Source organism: Myotis yumanensis, unplaced genomic scaffold (genome assembly GCF_028538775.1).
Source record: "Myotis yumanensis isolate MYYU_CA2020_CCGP unplaced genomic scaffold, mMyoYum1.0.hap1 SCAF_8, whole genome shotgun sequence".
Classification (NCBI taxonomy): Eukaryota; Metazoa; Chordata; class Mammalia; order Chiroptera; family Vespertilionidae; genus Myotis; species Myotis yumanensis.
In genome coordinates this window covers 52,557,932-52,577,820 of record NW_027223759.1, presented here as the reverse complement: position 1 = coordinate 52,577,820, position 19,889 = coordinate 52,557,932, and the positions used below count along the sequence as shown (strand labels likewise).

The window sequence follows — 19,889 nt, the reverse complement described above, 5'->3', positions numbered from 1 at the left end:
TTCCACTTCTGGGAATGTAACTGAGGAAATCCCAAACACTAATTTGGAAGAATATATGCACCCCCATGTTCACTGCAGCATGATTTACAATAGCCAAGATGTGGAAGCAGCCCAAGTGCCCATCAGTAGATGAGTGGATTAAAAATCGGTGGTACATATATACAGTGGAATACTACTCAGCTGTAAAGAAGGAACTCTTTCTCTGGCTGGGTGCTCAGTTGGTTAAAGTGTGGTCCCACACGACAAAAGGCGGCAAATTCTTTTGATTCCTGGTCAGGGCACATACCTATGTTGCGAGTTTAATCCCTGGTTGGGGCAAATACGGAAGGCAACTATAGATGTTTCTCTCTCATTCTCTCTCTCTCTCTCTCCCTCTCTCAAAATCAATAAAGCCAAAGCCGGTTTGGCTCAGTGGATAGAGCGTCGGCCTGCGGACTGGAAGGTCCCGGGTTCGATTCCGGTCAAGGGCATGTGCCTGGGTTGCGGTCCCATCCCCAGTGGGGGGTGTGCAGGAGGCAGCTGATCGATGTTCTCTCTCTCATCGATGTTTCTAGCTCTCTATCTCTCTCCTTTCCTCTCTGTGGAAAATCAATAAAATATATTTTAAAAAAAATCAATAAAAACATATCCTCAGGTGAGGATTAATTAAAAAAAGAGAAGGAAATCTTACCCTTTTGGGAGAGCATGGATGGACCTAGAGAGCATTATCCTAAGTGAAATAAGCCAGGCAAACAAAGACAAATATCAAAATACCACAAGATCTCACTTATATGTGGAATCTAATAAAAATAGACTAACAAACAAATTTAGAAAAAGATAAATTTTCTCAATCTCCCTTGATAAATTGTTGTTAATCTTCACACGAGGATATTTTTTACATTGATTTTTAGAGTACTGGAAGGTGGAGAGAGAGAGATATCTTTGTGAAAGAGACACATTGATTGGTTGCCTCCAGCACGCCTGCAACCCTTCTGTGTGTGGGGCCCAGACACTAACCACTGAGCAATGCTGGTCAGGGCTACCTTGAAAAATTTTTAACAACTTAAAGTGTGTGAGTGAGTGTGTGTGTGTGTGTGTGTGTGTGTGTGAGAGAGAGAGAGAGAGAGAGAGAGAGAGAGAGAAATGGACTGGTGATTCTAGATTCCTGGTATGAAAACTCAAATATACTTGTGAATAATATAATATGAAGTTTAAAAAGTATTTCAGTTAAAATAATAAAAGCAGAATTTTCTTAAACTTGACAATAATTAACTTTGAAATTAATTGTGTAAGCTAAAACACATAATTTGGTTATTTTCAACATTGTACAAATATATTAGAGCGAGAGAGAGAGAGAACTTGTTTTCTCATTAGTATTATTTCCTTTAGATGTGGTTTCTTTTTAGTTAGTAAAATAAACAACAAACAAACAAAAAAATCACAATTTTCTTTGTTAGTCTGTATCATTTCTACTTTTTAGATTGTGGAGTTTTTACAGAAGCAATCGAGATAAAAAAATTAGCTATATCTGTTGCTTGGTATTTATATTTATTACATAGCAATTTGTTCACTCAATTGTGCAGTGTTTATCAGTTTGATAGATATACCTATCAAAACAGTACTCTCCACTGTACTTGCTTCACTCTGGGGACATAAGTCATCTATATGTGACTGGTCCTATATCCTTGACAAAGAATAAGTTTGTGAAAAATTAGTTCTTCCTAGAGAAAGCTCGTCATGTTTCCTGTGAACCCTGAAATTATTTGTCCTGAGAAATGATCCACCACTCCATTTAGTACAAAACAAGTTTCTAGGTTTCCAGAACTTAGTAAGCCCCATGTATCATAGTCCCTTTTTATGATCCATCTTTTCTATTGTGCATTTAGGTCCTTTGTTTTTATTTAATATTCTCAATTTAATACTTCATTTCTTTCTCATTTTTGTTTCTTGTGTTGTTAGTTCATATTTTTTTTCTTTATTTTGTCTACAATTCAGGAGAGGCATTTAAATATACAGAAACCCCCATGTTCTCAGTTGCCTTTTCCCTATTATTCTCATTTAAATACCACCACTTGGGGGCACATACTGTAGAAAATACACACTCCTTATTTAGATTATACACTAAATATTTTGAAGATAAGATGCTTCTGGGGGAAAAAAAGATGTCTCGACATTTAATTTTCTTAAATGTATTTATTTATTTTCTTTATTGATTAAGGTAATACATACGTGTCCTTATCCCCACATCACCCTCTCACCCTCCCGCTCATGCCCTCACCCCCCTAGTGTCTGTGTCCATTGGTTATGCTTATATGCATGCATACAAGTCCTTTGGTTGATCTCTCTCCCTTTTTGTTTGTTTATTGAGTTGAGTGTCCATCCTTGGAACAACAATGTTGGAAATAGCCAATGCAATTATTTTATTCAGTTCTAATAAGTTATGATAAGTTATACTTGAAGAAAAAAAATCAGTAGGAGTTACCAAAGATCAGACATAATAAAAAAGTAGGAATTGTATCATATCAGAATTACCAAGCTTAATTTGTCTCTCTTTCACTTTTCTGTTTGATCTAACAATCAACTTTTCAAAACCTGACACCAAATAAAAGGAAATGTAGGGCGTATAATGATAGAAGGGTGTAATCTAAACCCAAGTTACTGGTTGTAAGTAATGGGCCTTTGTAATGCTCTGGAAACAGTTTTACCTGCATATCTGTACTCTCTTCAATGATTCCCTTAGGATTGACAGCTGCAGTGTGGGGAAACCGTTCATGATCACAACATAAGAAATGATCTCTGTTGAATATGCTCTCACTTGCACATGAGGTGCTATTTTAGTCACAGTGTAGAGTAGCATAGATAATGTATTATATTCTGGAAGGCTACGGTATAGATTATCTTCCATTTGAGATCAAAGTTTCAATTCTCTATTTACATTTTAGTTTGAAATGAGTGCTTTCTTTATTAAAAAAGTATCTTCTCTCTGCCATTCTGCTGATACAACTTTCCCTTTTTCATGTCCATCCAATTTGATGAATGATGCAAGACAACCACTTTATGGAAAAAATAAAGAATTTGTGAAGACGATGAAGAAGCAAAACTAGGCATCCCACGAAACAAATTACCTTGTTGACATTTATGACCAAAATACAGGCTGACATTACCTTAAGTATACTCTCAGGAATCATTGAATGATGACTGAATTTGTTAATGAGAAAATAAAGAAATCAAAATAGTCATCAGCTTAAAAGAATAAGACTTTGGTATCACAATGTTTTTTTTATGGTACTTTAATTTCATTTCTAAATGCATCGCTTGGGAGATTGACAAATTGATGATTTTGATAGAGAATTTTCCCTAAGAGTAATATTGTTCAGAGTAAAATATTCAGAATATTAGAATCATATTATATTAAAATATTTTTCCCAAAATATTTTAACAGAATATTGTATTGTCACTTAGATATAACTAAGAAAGTAAGTGGTATTGTAAAAATTCTCAGTTGATGTACATATGATCTAGCATTATACTTAGGTTTACAACAATGACCTTTGAAAATGTGGTTTTTAATTTTTATATATATTGTGTTATCTGAAGTTATATAAAGTATAACAGATTTTTAAAAATATTAAATTTTGCGATAAGGCTTTCATCTTCCCACAGACAATGACAGATACCTAATTGCCAATTTTCTCAGGGATCCTCCTAAAAATCATAAAGGTCAATAGGGAGTCAAATAAAAATACCCATAAACTATGCCTAAAGAATAATTAGAGAAATAGACATTACAAACTTTAATTTACATGTAAGCAGGGAAATAAATGTTCGAAACCAGCATAACTGGCTCAGGAGAGCACACTGCAATAGCGTTGGGCAGAAAATAAGTGGAAAGGGGGAATACCCAAGTCTCCTTGGAGTGGGTGGAAGACATATCGATAGGTTCACTCTCAGAAGAGGGCTGCCCCTGAGTAAGAAATGCTGTAAGCACGCTAGTGACCTGAATGAACAGAGCGCTGGTTACTAGAGAGACAATTGAAAGCGGCTTGGAAAGTGCACAAGACCCCAGAGAGTAGTCTCAGAAAAGCATTACTTCTTGGAGAGGTGGGGGAAACTTCAAAGGTGGAATTGTCCCTTGGGGAGAGGGAAACACGGAGGCAGCTGAATATAAAGTCCCTTTACTGATATAAAAGGAAAAGTAACAATTAATGAAGCAATAAAGCCCAGCCAATAAAACAATAAATCAGTGGATGAGCATCGACCTATGAACCAGGAGGTCACAGTTCGATTCCAGGTCAGGGCACATGCCTGGGTTGAGGGCTCGATCCCCAGTATGAGGCGTGCAGGAGGCAGCTAATCAATGATTCTCTCTCATCACTGATATTTCTCTCTCTCCCTCTCTCTTTCTCTCTGAAGTCAATAAAAATATTTTTAAAAAATAAACCAATAAAGATTAGTTCTTTGGAAAGAAAAGTACTAATAAAAAATTTAGATGGAGGAAACAAACAAAAAACGGAGAACTGTCACAAAGGAAATAACTGTAGAAACAAAGAAAATACTTAAGCATATTATAAAAGACTACTTTGAATAATTCTATTAAAATAAAATTTTAAAGTCTACATGAATCATTTCTGGAAAATAAAATTTAACAAAATTAATACTGGTTGAGGTGAATAATTTGACTAGACCAATCTCTGGAGGAAAAAAAAAAAAAAGCAAAAACAAGAAACTTGTTCAAAAGCTACTACACTGATAAGTACTGGGCCTAGACCAGTGGTCAGCAAACCACGGCTCACAAGCCACATGCGGCTCTTTGGCCCCTTGAGTGTGGCTCTTCCACAAAATACCACATGCAGGCGTGCACATACAGTGCGAAGTTGACTTAAAACTTTAAGTAAAGTTTACTAAGTTAATTCTAGGGAACATTGTGGAGTGAAAGAAGATGTAGTGTAGAGGATTGAGAAAGGTATGTTGAGATGGTTTGGACATATAGAGAGGATGAACGAAAGGAGGTAGATGAAACAAGTATACAAGATGAGTGTGGATGGGAGAGTTGGAAGGGGTCGACCTCAGTGAACGTACCTCAATCAGATTGAGGACGTTTTTTAGCAAAGGCCAGCTTAGGAGTACCCTAATTAAGTTAATAACAATGTACCTACCTATATAGCTTAAGTTTAAAAAATTTGGCTCTCAAAAGAAATTTCAATCGTTGTACTGTTGATATTTGGCTCTGTTGACTAATGAGTTTGCCGACCACTGGCCTAGATCATTTCACAGAAGAATCAAACTTAACTTTTGAATCTAGATAATACCCAAACTATTTAAAGAGCCCTGTAGCATAAAAAATAAGAGAAGAAACTCCAGATTATTTTTTTAAAGAATTATAACATTGATATAAATATCTATGAAATTGCACATACACACAAAATAGTGTAAAATGGCTGAAACCATAAGGAGGGGAATTTGGCAGTATCTACAAAGATTACGTATGCATCTACACTTTGACCCAGGAATCCCACATATTAAACCTAACCTAAAGATGCTTCATCCAAAAATACACATATACATATGAAAATATATATGCACAATTCATTCTGGCATAGTTGTAGTAGCCAAAGTTTGGAACAACCTGAATGTCCCTCAGTAGGGGACTGGTGGATTTACCACGGTATATACAAGTTAAATGGCTTTGAAAGCAGCTGATTGATTCTGTACGGCACCAAAGTAAAACTTTAGCTATGGCCTTTTAAAATAGAAAGTTATTTTACTTAAAAAGCAAACTTATTTTGAGAACTGAAATAGTAAATAAAGAATGTATTAAAATATTTATAATAGCAGAATAACAAGAACATTAGGTACAGATTACTTTTACTTACGGTTGATAGTTTTGACTGGTAATATTGGGTTTACCCTCTCTGGAGAAGCAGCATTTTCCTCATCTGTCACATATTCAAAGTTAATGATGAACATCATAGCCACACCCTCTTGATTTTTCACTGGAATTATGTGTGTGTTACAAATGAAAGTGGACCCTGAGGAAATGAAAGACGAGTGTTAGGTTAAAAATATGCCAACATTTTGAAGTATCGTCATATTAAAATTTTAATAAAAACTTATAGAATGTTCTATCTTACATGATAATTGAAATTAAATAAAAAATCTTTGATTTTCTTCTTATTGCACATGCTTTTATTGCAATAAATATACATGCTTTTATTGCAATAAATAATGCAGTTATATGTTAATACACATCATGGATTTGCACAACCTTGATTCTTTCCTTCCTCAGGGTAGCTGGTACACTAACTTCATATGCATTTCTCCCCACCCCCAATTTTTACTATAACTAAATACTAAGTATCATTCCATAAAAAATTGCATTATTTTCTATTTTAAAAGATTATATATAAATGGTACATGCATGTTATTTACAATTGGTATATTTTTCAATTACAGTTTATATTCAATATTATTTTATATTAGTTTCAGGTGTACAATATAGTGGTTAGAAATTTATATAATTTACAAAATAACACCCCAATAAGTCTAGAACCCACCTGGTACCATACATACTTATAATCTTAGTAACTATATCCTATGCTATACTTTACATTTCCATGACTATTTTGCAACTATCAATTTGCACTTCTTAAAAAAATACTTGATTTTTTATTTCATATTTTATTACATATACACTTACTTAAGATATGCACAAAATGTGTCAGAAAGTATTCACAGGCAAATTCAGGTATTATATTATGGAATAACAGAATATGAATGCTCATTTGTTTTACCCCCAATAAGTCAGACAGACTATAAAAATTAATATATAGAAAAAGACATATTTTTCAACTTTCTAGAAAAAATTCTTAGCCTTTCCTCATATATTTTGCTTAAATCTGAATTTACATAAAATATGTGTATAAACAATAAAGATAACTCATTTTGTGCCATTCTTGATTTTAGCATTAAAGGAATTATTTCCTTTTTCTTGTTTACTTTCTTGGGAATAATCCAGTAGATTGTTGACTCTCACCTATGTTCCACTAATTGTTTCCTTTTTTGTGCAAAATTCCCAATGCCCTAATTATAATAATTTTATTTGGTTTGTAACCTGTCAGCAAATAGGAACAAAATTTTGTCTATATTATTGTTTTAATTTGATCCCTTCAACTAAAAAGTTGAAATTCTTTGATAAACACAATTATAGGGGCAATTAGATATATTTTATTAGGATTATCCAGAAATTACCAAAGGGATGACTCAGTTTACAATCAACTAGTACCACCCATCCTTGAAGAGAAAACCCAAGATTCACGATTTAGAGAATATATCCAAGAAATTGACTTCCTTTAAAGCAATTGAATTCTGACTGTCTTCTTGAGTCTGACTTTTCAAACTGAGTATAACCTCAAAGAAGGTTCCTCATAATTGTATCATCTAAATATTTTTTATTGAGCTATAATTAAAGTATAACATTATACATATTGGTCTCAAGTGTATAACATAATTATTCAATATCTGTATACGTTGTGAAATGATCTCCACCATCTAGTTAACATCTGTCACCAAATAGCTACATTTTTTCTTTTTGTTCTTTTGATGAGGACTTTTAAGATCTGCTCTCTTAGCAAAGTTTAGATTTGCAATATGGTATTATTATTAACTACAGTATATAGTTACCATGCTGTATATTACATCCCATTATTTATTTATTTTATAACTGGAAGTTTGTACCTTTTGAACCCCTTTACCTATTTGTCTATCCCTTGCACCCCCTTCCCTGGCAACCACCAATCTGTTCTCTGTGTCTATGAGGTTTTTATTGGTGGTTGTTGTTACTGGTTGTTTATTTTGTTTGTTAGAGTCCACATGTGAGATCATACGGTTTTTGTCTTTGTCTGACGTATTTCACTTAACATAATGCCCTCAAGGTCTTGAATAATTTTTTAGTCATCGTGACAGAAATCTCACAGGTTAGGGATTCGTTAGAGTTCAAAAGTATTGTATGTTTTAAATGCAAAAACTTCAGAAAGAGTTCTCATTCAAGTAATAGTGTATATTTTGATTGCCTTTATTTTTTTCACATTTTTAATTTGATTCATTGGGGTGACATTGGTTAATAAACTGATATAGGTTTCAAGTGTACAATTCTATAATATATCATCTGTATATTGCATTGTGTGTTTACCACCTAAATTCAAGTCTTTCCTGTCATCGCATATTTGATCCCCTTCATGTATGTATATTTTTTTACTACCACCAGACTCCCTTTCTTTCTGGTAACTCTCATACTGTTGTCTGTGTCTATGTGTTTTTGTTTGCTTGTTTGTTTATTTGTTGCTTTCAGTTTTATATCCCACATGAGTGAAATCAAATGGTTCTTGACTTTTTCTGTTTGACTTAGTTCCCTTAGCATGATATTCCATCCATGTTGTCACAAACGGCAGTTTCTTCTCCCCATCCATCCTCTGCTTTTTTATGTGTTACTCCAGGCCTCAAAGCAGCTGACTTCCTCAACCTGCAGGACCCTGAGTTCTGGGTGGATTTGGCTAATGGGTGGCATTGGCAAGAGATAGGAGGGTGGGAAGGTGAAACTAACGGTGCCCCCAGCCTTGCCAGGGCCTCAGGTCCTGAAGGCCAGCCTCTTCCAAGAGTGGTTCCTGGCGGATGCTAGGCCCTGATGGAAGTTCCCCAGGGGCTCTTGTAACCCTGTTCACACCTCTGCAAATGTTCTAAACTTGCCTCTGTTGAACGCCACTTGTGTCCTGCCAGGACCCTACTCATACTTCTCGCCTGAACCACTTACACTGAGGGTGGGCCCTTTATCTGGGTTTCTGGGGCAGCTGGGACATATGACAGAAGTCACTAAACCTGCAGAGATAATGCACAGCCCAATGGCTTTCTTTCTAAACAACTGGTTGAGACTGCTCTGACTCTTCAGGACAGTGATGGTTCCATTTAGAGTTAGGAGCAGGTTGGCAGCAAGGTGGGTCCAGCACCAACTGGAGAGGGAGATGCAGAAAAACAAAAGGACACCAAGATGCTGAAGGCATGGGCAAAGGCAAATAGCAGGATTTAGTTGGGGGCCCCAACATCCGGGAAGGCCAATGGATGCGAGTATTCCAAAACTGTGCCCCATCTACACTTTGACTGTTGAAAACAAAATGAGTATGAGAAAACTCCTTCCTTTCTCCTCACCCCTATAACATGGCTTCTGCTGCCAGAGCTGAGAACAAAAGTTACTGCTAATATTGTTATAGCCTGAGACATCACAGGCTTTTGAGGGTGGGCCTGGAGATCTAAGTATCATTTATGAAATTATTTCTATGGGCGAACATATTCTAATTTCCAAGGAACTCATTTACAATAACACTTTCAGAACATGGACTTTGTAAGTTGGAGAAGCCTAAGCGCTAGTGATGATTCAGATTTGAAATGTGGACAGCATCCCAAATCTGTAATGTATAAGACTTTATTTATAATTATTTTCATATTTTCTACAAGTGTGACCATGGTTTTACTGATGTGGGAAAGTGTGTTTTAAGAATGACATGCTGAACCCTCACAGTCTTCAGCTACATCTTTAATTTATTTAATAAAATAGTGAGCTAGAACACTTGTCACAGTTACCATGGTAACAAGCAGGATAACATTAGTAAACAGAAAATAAGCAATTTAAGACAGTACCATTAGAACTAAAAATAGAAGTGCTTCAGGCCAGGCATCACACTACAAATTGGTTAAACAGAGTCTATGGAGATGCTAGAAATAGCCATTATGTATTTTGCTAATGAACCAAAATACATATTGATTTTATCACTTAAAATGACATATCTTGGATCATTTAGAGTATCGTGAATTTGCAGATGAAAGGACAGAACAGGGCTGATAACCGTGTTCCTAACTCCTCTTCAAGCAAAAGCCATAGAATGTATCAGTTGCTCAGCCAGCCCTTATCTCAGCCAATAGGAACGCAAGGAAACTAGCCCAAGGCCAAAAGTATGCTAGCCACCTCCTGTCTTTGTGTAACCAGACCCTAGCTGCACCCTGCCCTTGCATCATTAGCCCCCGGCACTCAATCAGCCAACCGGAATCGGCCAAATCAGTGGTCCGAGTGAGCCCCCACCCCCTGACCCAAGCCCTATAAATTCTTTGTTCTTCCAAGACTCCGGGCTCTCTTGCTTCCTGCCACTCCACTGTGTCAGTGAGGGAGGCAGAGGGACCAAACTAGCTAGTTTGAATAAATGACTCTTTGCTTTTGCATCGGACTCGGCTCCCTGGTGGTCTGTCTTTGGGGATTTTGAAATCTGGGCATAACACAGATTTGTTACTTAGTTTAAAATTTTTACATTTGAGCATACTGCTGACTGAACAAAAAACATAAAGCACAGATTTGTGAGAAATCAATAAAGGATATGAGGATAGAAATCTAACAGTTTTATAAGAGAACAGAGTAATTTTGTTTTAGTAGTTAAGGGGGAAATAATTTTTTTCAATATGAATGCTTGTAAATTTATTGTCTAGGGTTAAACAAATCATAAAATTACAGTGCTTTATTTAAAAAGTTTATATGCATTAGCCCCAAAGCATATTAAATAAGTATAATTATCTTGGATTTACTGCCCACTACTATTGTTTCCTGCATGTTTCTTCTAAAGTTAACTGAAAACTTGTATTTCCTTTTTTTCTCTTTTGGTTTTTGGATTTAACATCTCCATCCATCTTTCATAGCCTTCTGGAAAGCAGATATTGAAAGGAAGTACAGGTAATTTAGAAAAGGAGACTCAAGTACATTTTATAGGGCAAAAACATTTTAGCTTGCATAATTTTACAAATTCTAAATTCTGTTAAGCTATTACTTTGTAAAGTAATATTATCTTAAGATTATCTTAAAATTACAATACAGTGTTATTCTAAATATTTTTCTTGAATACAAAACTAGAAGCGAGAGATATGGAAATATAATTCAGCCAACACAAATCTAACAATGAAGAAAAAAATAATCACATTCAATAATGCAAAAATAGGGATAAAAAAATCTAGAATAAAAAGTTCAGTCCTTGTTAAAATGAACCTTGCATTCAAATAAAACTAATGTTTATTAATAAGCTTATTTACAATAATATTACCCGATAATTATAAAGTTATATTTGCCTTGATACTAATGTTATTTAGAATCACGTTCACTTCACTATTGTCTCCTGGGTGGGAGACAATAGTAGCTTCTAACAGGTTCTCATTCTCAGAGTGGGAAAGAATGGGCAGGAAGAATAGTGCTCATTTTAATTAAATGTCTAAAATGTTAATTTTTAACTGTAACCACAGAGCTAGCAAACTCAGGGTGATCTGAATAAGTACTTCTTTATTAATAAATTGGTGGTATACTCCTAGCTGCATTTTATTAATTTTCCCCTTTATTTTATTTTATTATTTTTAAGGCCAGGACTCTTCCCTTTGAGCAGTAAACAAAGCAGATGCATACCCTTGCCATTGTGTAGTTTACAATCTAGTGGAGTTGGGAGAGACAGAAATAAATAAGTGAAATACATAGTAGATTAAAAGGTGAGAAAAATCTTTGAATATTATGAAGAATATAGAGAAAGAGGATAGTGAGTGCCAGGAGTAAGGAAAAGTTTGGGCTGACAAAGGAGAGCTATTAGATGGAATGAGAAAGGGAATTGATAGGCTTTGGCCCCTCTAAAGACATGGATACATGAAACACTTTATGTTAGTTTATTAAGCAACTTCATTCAGATAGACTAATAGTATACCAGACCATCTAGTATAGCTGGGGAGTGATAAATAAGGCTTGAACAGTAGGATGTCACGTCCTGATGGCTTTCTATGTTCTTGGAATTCAGTCTTTCGGTCTTGGGATATAGTGAATTGTTTTAACTGTGAGAGTATCTTCAGAAGTATTTTAGTGTATAGACAGGACATGGGCGGTTTTAGGTACTAGAGTTATCTTAATAAAAGAAGTAAGTTCAAAAGATACAGGAGCTATTTATTTGATTGAAGAGACAGAAGGCACATTTAGAAGACTGGCTTAATTAATCCTTATACAATATCATATCAACAAGAATAAATGGAGTAGCAGCTCCATCGAGCACATATAGTCTCTTTGGCCTTGTGGATTGGGTTAAACTTGACTACTTATGGGATACAAGTATCCTAATACTTGCCCGTTTCTCTTATTTCATCAGTCTCCTGCTTAAGCCTGATAAAGTCCAGTCAAACCATATAGAGAAACTCATGTGAATTAATAAAAACATTTTCTCCAGAAGCATTATTAACAAAAGGACTGAGCTGTGCATCTGATAATACATTAAGTCTAAAGAAATAACCTTAACACCATAATAATCAACATATATAGATTTAATGTAACAATCACCAATATAATTTAATCATAACAATTGTGAACATATTTAGATAGTTGAGATAGTTTTTGGAATATCATGTGACAACGAGTACCTTTTTGAAATTTCCAGGGGAGATTATTTATTTGAAAAATAAAATGCTAACCTAATTTACACAGATCTAGCTGTCAGGTTCTTGTTCTGTGTGGTAGTATTAGAGCTCTCTCAGATTCCAACAGCATGAATGATTTATTTTAATTACTTTTAACATGAAATGATTTTAAACATTTAGAAAATAGTGAGGCAGTGCCAGTGAGTCGTAGCTCTGTTTAGTTGGACAGACCTGGCTCTGCTATTATTTTCTGAGCGATCTTGGGCAGATTGCTTAACAACCCCAAGACTCAGATTCCTCATCTATAAAATGAGAGAAGGAAGAGAGTATCCCACATGACAGTGTTGTTGAGAAAGTGAAATGAGATAATTCATGCAAAGTACTTAGCGTGGAGCCTGGAGTATAGAAAGTGAGCAGTAAATCAGCGTTAATATGATTTAGTGGGGTGGGGAAATCAATTTCTCAACTTGAAATGGTGGTTAAACTTCCTTCACACATTTGATGATGATGTTGAGCCATTCAAATCCCATGGAGCTTCTGAGATGAACTCATCAGCTTATCCCCTAGTTTTTAGATGAGAAGGTTTACCAAATAGCAATTTGAAGAGGATGAGGACATAGTAGAGGGGATTTCCCTTTATCAGCTAGTGTCTTAAAAGTGTCTTGTCTACCTGTGACAAGGCCTTTGGTTTATTTGCTATCTTTCTCCTGTCCCTCTGAACTATCTTTCTGCCTTTAAAAAGTGTACTACATACTAGGTAACTTTTATGATAGCAGAACTCAGCTGCTTTTGGCAAGCTCCATAGTCAGTAGAATTTGTCATATAGTAGAAATGTGTGAAACAATATTTATTTCTGGATTTACTCTAGGAGGACCACAATCAGTATTTGAAAGCACATTTTAGCAAAAAGGGAGCTAATAACAGCTAACATTTTTTGGGTGCCAGCCACTGTTCTAATGGCTTTATGTACCTTAATGTTATTTATATCTTCACAAAATTTGATGATGACACCATTATCACCTCAGTTATGCACAGTCTCTCCTTTCCCTTGATCTTTGGGTACTTTTTCCCTTCCCATCTTTGGGGCAGAATACTTGGGTTCCAATTCCTTCATTATAATAACCCTGAATTCCATGAATTTTTAATTAGGTGTATTTGCTTATCTCTTGTTATCTTTCATAAGCAATATTTTATAAGCATTTTTTATCTTTTATATATTTTTATCTTTATAAGGAATGGCCTGAGAACTAACCCTCCTCCCGTGTCTTTCAGTCTTGCATATTTCTGCACTCCTTGCGTGGGCAGAATTCCCTTCTCCTGCCACCATCCACTTACCCAGCCTGCCCTACCCAACATTTTATATATTTATTTGTAAATATAATTTTATTGATTTCAGAGATAGAAACATCAATGATAGAATCATCAATTGGCTGCCTCCTGCAAGCCCCCAGCAGGGATTGAGCTTGCCCTGACGGGGAATCAAATCCTGACCTCCTGGTTCATAGGTTGATGCTCAATCACTGAGCCATGCTGGCCAGGCCCCGTCTTTGATTTTAATCCAGTCAGTCCTATACTGCCTCATGACCACTTTCCATCTCCTCTCTTTTTTTATCAGCTCTGGACTGTCTAAGAATAAAGGTGCTCTACGCTACTCCCTTAACCCCTATACATTTAATTTACTGTTACTGTTAACAACATAATTAAATTGCTGGGGTCCAACCCCAGCGGGTCCAGGGGTCCCCAAAGGTGTGGACGGAGTCGGCGAAGAAGGAATGGCACGGGGTCAGCATTCAGTTGATCAGCATGGCGAGGTTCTTCCTCCAGGATCTCAAGCCAGGTTCATCGCCAGGTTCTGTAGCAAGGTTCTCCAGCCAGGTTCTATCCAGGTTCTCCTGCCATGTTCTGTCTAGGTTCTCCAGTGAAGTTCTGTAGCCAGGTTCTGTCCAGGATCTTTTGCCATGTTCTCTGGCTAGGTTCTGGTTAGGTTCTGGTTAGGATCTGATGTGGATCTGATGTGGATCTGATGAGGAGCTGATGAGGAGCTGATGAGGAGCTGATGTTTATTGTCTTGTTACATCCGTATTTATACCAGCCGATTTTAATCCTGTCAATTTCTATTACAAAGGTTAGGGCGTTTCTTATCTCCATTCCAGGGAGTAAAGATTATGTAGCTCAAGCATGATTGTTTGTAGTTAAAGTGATTAACTACCCGCCTGGCACTTAGTTAAGGAGCTTTATCCCCTCCCTAACTTCAGGGAAAAATCCCTACCTGGGAAAACAACCTTTCTCGGAGAGGTGACCTTGGTTAAAACACATAGTGCTAAAGGGAGCAAACATATTAAGAACAGTATGCCATATACGCCAGGTCCCTTGAAACATATGCTGTGCAGACATTTCTTCTCTGCAGTGACTGTGTCAAGCAGCAAGGATGGACCGGCTCCCGGCAAATTCCCCCTTTTTTATTTTTTAAATGATAGCGCATGTAAATCAGCGGCCACCTCTCTGATTGGGTTGCTTAAGACTCGGAAGAAGACTGACAAGCAATGATAGCGAGCATAGCTATAAACACATGGAGCCTTGTTCCTGTAGAAGGTTGCTGGCCTCTTAAGTCAAGAGATTTCAGCTGTCCTCAAGTTGTTGGTTTGGTTGTCCTTGTTGATCTGGCTAGTGGGCAGCATCATTGGCGACGGGCTTCCCGAACCGTCAGCGAGTTGAAGGGCTGCATCAAAGGGTCCATCAGGGCCGTGCTTGATGGTGATGTCGGTGTACGGGGAGGAGTCAGCTGTGCCCTCTGGGTCGGCCGATATGGATAATACTGGGGAGGAGGAGGAGGAGGAGGAGGCGGAGACGGAGACGGAGGGTGGTGTGACATAAGGTCAGATTACACGGTCTGGAATCCACACAGGTGAGTCTGCATCCTGCGGAAATATACAAGCATCTCCTCTCCCCCAGGTTAAAAGTACATCAGGTCCCTTCCAGGCTCCTGTAAGTAAGTCTTTCCATTTGACGAAATAAGTGAGTTTCTGCTAAATGAAAGTTTCTTTTGCTGATTTACTCAGAGTCCTCAGACTTGGCTGAGAGAGTAGCTTTCACTTCTTGCTTTTCTACCATCTGTTGGGCCTCAGTTGTTAACTTCTTCAGTTGACCCTATGTTGGCACCTCAGTCCCTTGCATAGCCTTCCTTTTCTTCTTTTTTCCGCTTTTCTTTCATCGGGGCAACTCTAAGTCTTTGGAACGATGAGACAAGGAGCTTCTCTGTGTCCGTTGTGGTGACGCACGTAATGCATTTACTCAATCCAAGGCAGGCATTAAAAAGAAAAACCCCAAATGCTCTCCTGTATCCATCTTAAGAGTAGGATTGGCGCTTTCTGCTATTACCTGAGTCCTGATCTATCATCCCAGGGAGAGCTTTCCAATCCTGCACTTTTCCGGGGTGGAAAGGCTGCAGTGGGGTTAAGGATAAGGCTCCTTGGGCCTATCTTCTCCCATGCCTCTACATTTACCTTTCTGGCACCTTTCCTTCCTCAGAAAAGCATGGACACACTTCTTGTATAAAACATTCCATCTGACTGGGAATAACCTTAACTCTTCTGCTAGCAAGCATATGTGTTAAAAGATCAATACAGAGTCTTCTTTCTTTGGACTCAGTATGGCACATCTTCTCAATCTAAAGATCAATACAGAGTCTTCTTTCTTTGGACTCAGTATGGCACATCTTCTCAATCTAAGGATCAATACAGAGTCTTCTTTCTTTGGACTCAGTATGGCACATCTTCTCAATCTAAGTTCTGTACTATCCACCTTCTTACCCTACTTATCCTCTATAGGGGGGTCTGAAGCACATCTTCTCAATCTAAAGATCAACACAGAGTCTTCTTTCTTTCTGGCTAGTACAGAACCTAGACACAGAACCTAGAGAGAGAACCAAGAGACAGGACTTGGCTGGAGATCCTAGACAGAACCTAGAGACAGAACCTAGCGAGAGAATATGGCACCAGAACTTGGTTGGAGATCCTGACCAGAACTTCGCTGGAGATCCTAGCCAGAACTTCGCTGGAGATCCTGGAGGGAGAACCTCGCTATGCTGATGAACTGAAACCAGTTTCCATGTCATTCATTCTTCGCCGACTCTGTCCAGAAAAAAGAAGAAAAGGAAGGCTATGCAAGGGACTGAGGTGCCAACATAGGGTCAACTGAAGAAGTTAACAACTGAGGCCCAACAGATGGTAGAAAAGCAAGAAGTGAAAGCTACTCTCTCAGCCAAGTCTGAGGACTCTGAGTAAATCAGCAAAAGAAACTTTCATTTAGCAGAAACTCACTTATTTCGTCAAATGGAAAGACTTACTTACAGGAGCCTGGAAGGGACCTGATGTACTTTTAACCTGGGGGAGAGGAGATGCTTGTATATTTCCGCAGGATGCAGACTCACCTGTGTGGATTCCAGACCGTGTAATCTGACCTTATGTCACACCACCCTCCGTCTCCGTCTCCGCCTCCTCCTCCTCCTCCTCCTCCCCAGTATTATCCATATCGGCCGACCCAGAGGGCACAGCTGACTCCTCCCCGTACACCGACATCACCATCAAGCACGGCCCTGATGGACCCTTTGATGCAGCCCTTCAACTCGCTGACGGTTCGGGAAGCCCGTCGCCAATGATGCTGCCCACTAGCCAGATCAACAAGGACAACCAAACCAACAACTTGAGGACAGCTGAAATCTCTTGACTTAAGAGGCCAGCAACCTTCTACAGGAACAAGGCTCCATGTGTTTATAGCTATGCTCGCTATCATTGCTTGTCAGTCTTCTTCCGAGTCTTAAGCAACCCAATCAGAGAGGTGGCCGCTGATTTACATGCGCTATCATTTAAAAAATAAAAAAGGGGGAATTTGCCGGGAGCCGGTCCATCCTTGCTGCTTGACACAGTCACTGCAGAGAAGAAATGTCTGCACAGCATATGTTTCAAGGGACCTGGCGTATATGGCATACTGTTCTTAATATGTTTGCTCCCTTTAGCACTATGTGTTTTAACCAAGGTCACCTCTCCGAGAAAGGTTGTTTTCCCAGGTAGGGATTTTTCCCTGAAGTTAGGGAGGGGATAAAGCTCCTTAACTAAGTGCCAGGCGGGTAGTTAATCACTTTAACTACAAACAATCATGCTTGAGCTACATAATCTTTACTCCCTGGAATGGAGATAAGAAACGCCCTAACCTTTGTAATAGAAATTGACAGGATTAAAATCGGCTGGTATAAATACGGATGTAACAAGACAATAAACATCAGCTCCTCATCAGCTCCTCATCAGCTCCTCATCAGCTCCTCATCAGATCCTCATCAGATCCTAACCAGAACCTAGCCAGAGAACATGGCAAAAGATCCTGGACAGAACCTGGCTACAGAACTTCACTGGAGAACCTAGACAGAACATGGCAGGAGAACCTGGATAGAACCTGGCTGGAGAACCTTGCTACAGAACCTGGCGATGAACCTGGCTTGAGATCCTGGAGGAAGAACCTCGCCATGCTGATCAACTGAATGCTGACCCCGTGCCATTCCTTCTTCGCCAACTCCGTCCACACCTTTGGGGACCCCTGCACCTGCTGGGGTTGGACCCCAGCATTAAATCATAGCTACTATTTTCTGAATGTTTTCTGTGTGCCACATGTTGCTCATGAGCAATTATCTTAGAGAAGTTTTTCTGTAAATAGTAGAAGAGCATTTGAACCCAGACCTTTGCATCTTTTACTGTCTCCTACATCAACGTTTCCGAAGCAGTGAGATGAAATAGATGTTACTGGAAAAGCCTTTCTCTAATTAACCCAGCTTGGGAAACATCCTCCTCTAGGAGATGTGCATTGAGTATTCCTGTATGAGAGGTTTGGAGAAGTTCTAAAAACACAAGAATATTCACTTAGTTTAATACAGCAGTTTCCAAATTTATTTGACTCTGAAATCCTACTTTAAAGAAATTTGTGATTACATCTAGCTTCTTGGAATGTCATTCGAAAACACTGAATTGTGTTATGCTCCCTCCCTGTTTCAAAGACATCCATCTGCAGGGGAGGACGGTGAACATCACAGGTCACCTTGGCGCTTGTTGGAGAGGGAGGAACTGCCAGGAGCAAAGGGCTGGAGCAGGGTTGGGAGGGATTGGCAAAGGCCAGTGTCACCCTCTCTATCTATTTTTCTTGGTATCAGGTTCTGATCTGAGCTCTCAGAAACCCAACTAAAGAAGCATTGTCATATTTGGACACACATTTTGCAGTAATGGTTTCGCTATAATCTAGCTCTAAATTGAAAGGCCATCACTAAGTAAAACACAATAGAGTGTTTCACATCCTAGGTCCAGTTCATACCATTTGATAGAGATTGGGTTTTAGAACATAAAAGCCCTAATTCAATAATCCATTACTATCCTGTACATTAAGTTACATGAGATCACTCTGACATCTGCCAGGAAACATTTTCACTGTTTTCTCAGGAGTCTTTCATATTCAAAATCTGGACACATGTAAACTTATAATTATTTGTTGATTTTACTTTTTTTCATTGGCACAGTCTCTGTTAACATTTATGCTCAGATATGAGGTTCTCTTTATACTACAAACTTGATTTTTGAAAATATCAAGTTCAGCTATTTTTCTGCACTTGATAAAACACTTATAAATTATTTGGAGGTTGAAATTATAAACAAAAACTCTTACACTTGTCTGCCTCATATATCAGATCGTATCTTAACATGTACTGTTATACCAGTAATTACCCCATCCCCAGACCTGATTTCTATTTAGTTTGGGAGTTTTTAAGTTTGAATTAGTGTATAGGAATATATGAGTGTTAAAACAAGCTGAGGCTAATTTGTAGCTCTATACTCAGTATCCAGGCAAGCCAAGTCTACATTTCTAATCAGGAACTTTGGGGTATGTTTGTGACATTTTTAAATACTTTGTGGTTTTTACACACAAGTAAATATTTGGTTCAAATTTTTTTTTTTTCATAAAATGTAATCATGTTTCCAAGCCTCAAATGTAACTTGAGCCAGGCCACTCCACTAAACTGCCATTCATTCAGAAAAACTGCATGAACACTGAACTGCCTGGACTGACTCAGAATATGAGTGAATCTGCACATCACCATGGTAGACACACATTGCTCTCAAGGTCTATTAGCATCCTGAGGCCAGTCACCACTGTGTGGATGTCATTGGTAACTAAGGCTGTGCATGGCCATATGCGTGGTTTGCTCTGTTCATGGTGTATTCATGATTACTGAAAATAAATGGTTTGCTCTCACTATGTTTGCAACTTTGGAGCAGAACTAAAGTCATGAATAATGTGAGTTTATTGCATATCTTAGAATGAGTACAATCTATTTTAAATTAATAAAATTTAACATTAATATTAGGTATTTCTGGTGTTTCAAAGTACTGCACCTAAAATTGTAG

The 19,889-nt window shown here is 37.9% G+C and overlaps 1 protein-coding gene across 4 annotated transcripts in view; it reads right to left on the bottom strand.

Moving 5' to 3' along the window:
- KCNH7 (potassium voltage-gated channel subfamily H member 7) overlaps positions 1-19,889 on the bottom strand; it is a 419,704-nt gene that overhangs the window by 143,913 nt on the left and 255,902 nt on the right. For all 4 annotated transcript variants that reach the window (XM_070422855.1, XM_070422856.1, XM_070422858.1 and 1 more), the window contains exon 3: positions 5,853-6,008. In XM_070422855.1, the coding sequence (XP_070278956.1) occupies positions 5,853-6,008 (156 nt within the window). The remainder of the gene's footprint in view (positions 1-5,852; positions 6,009-19,889) is intronic.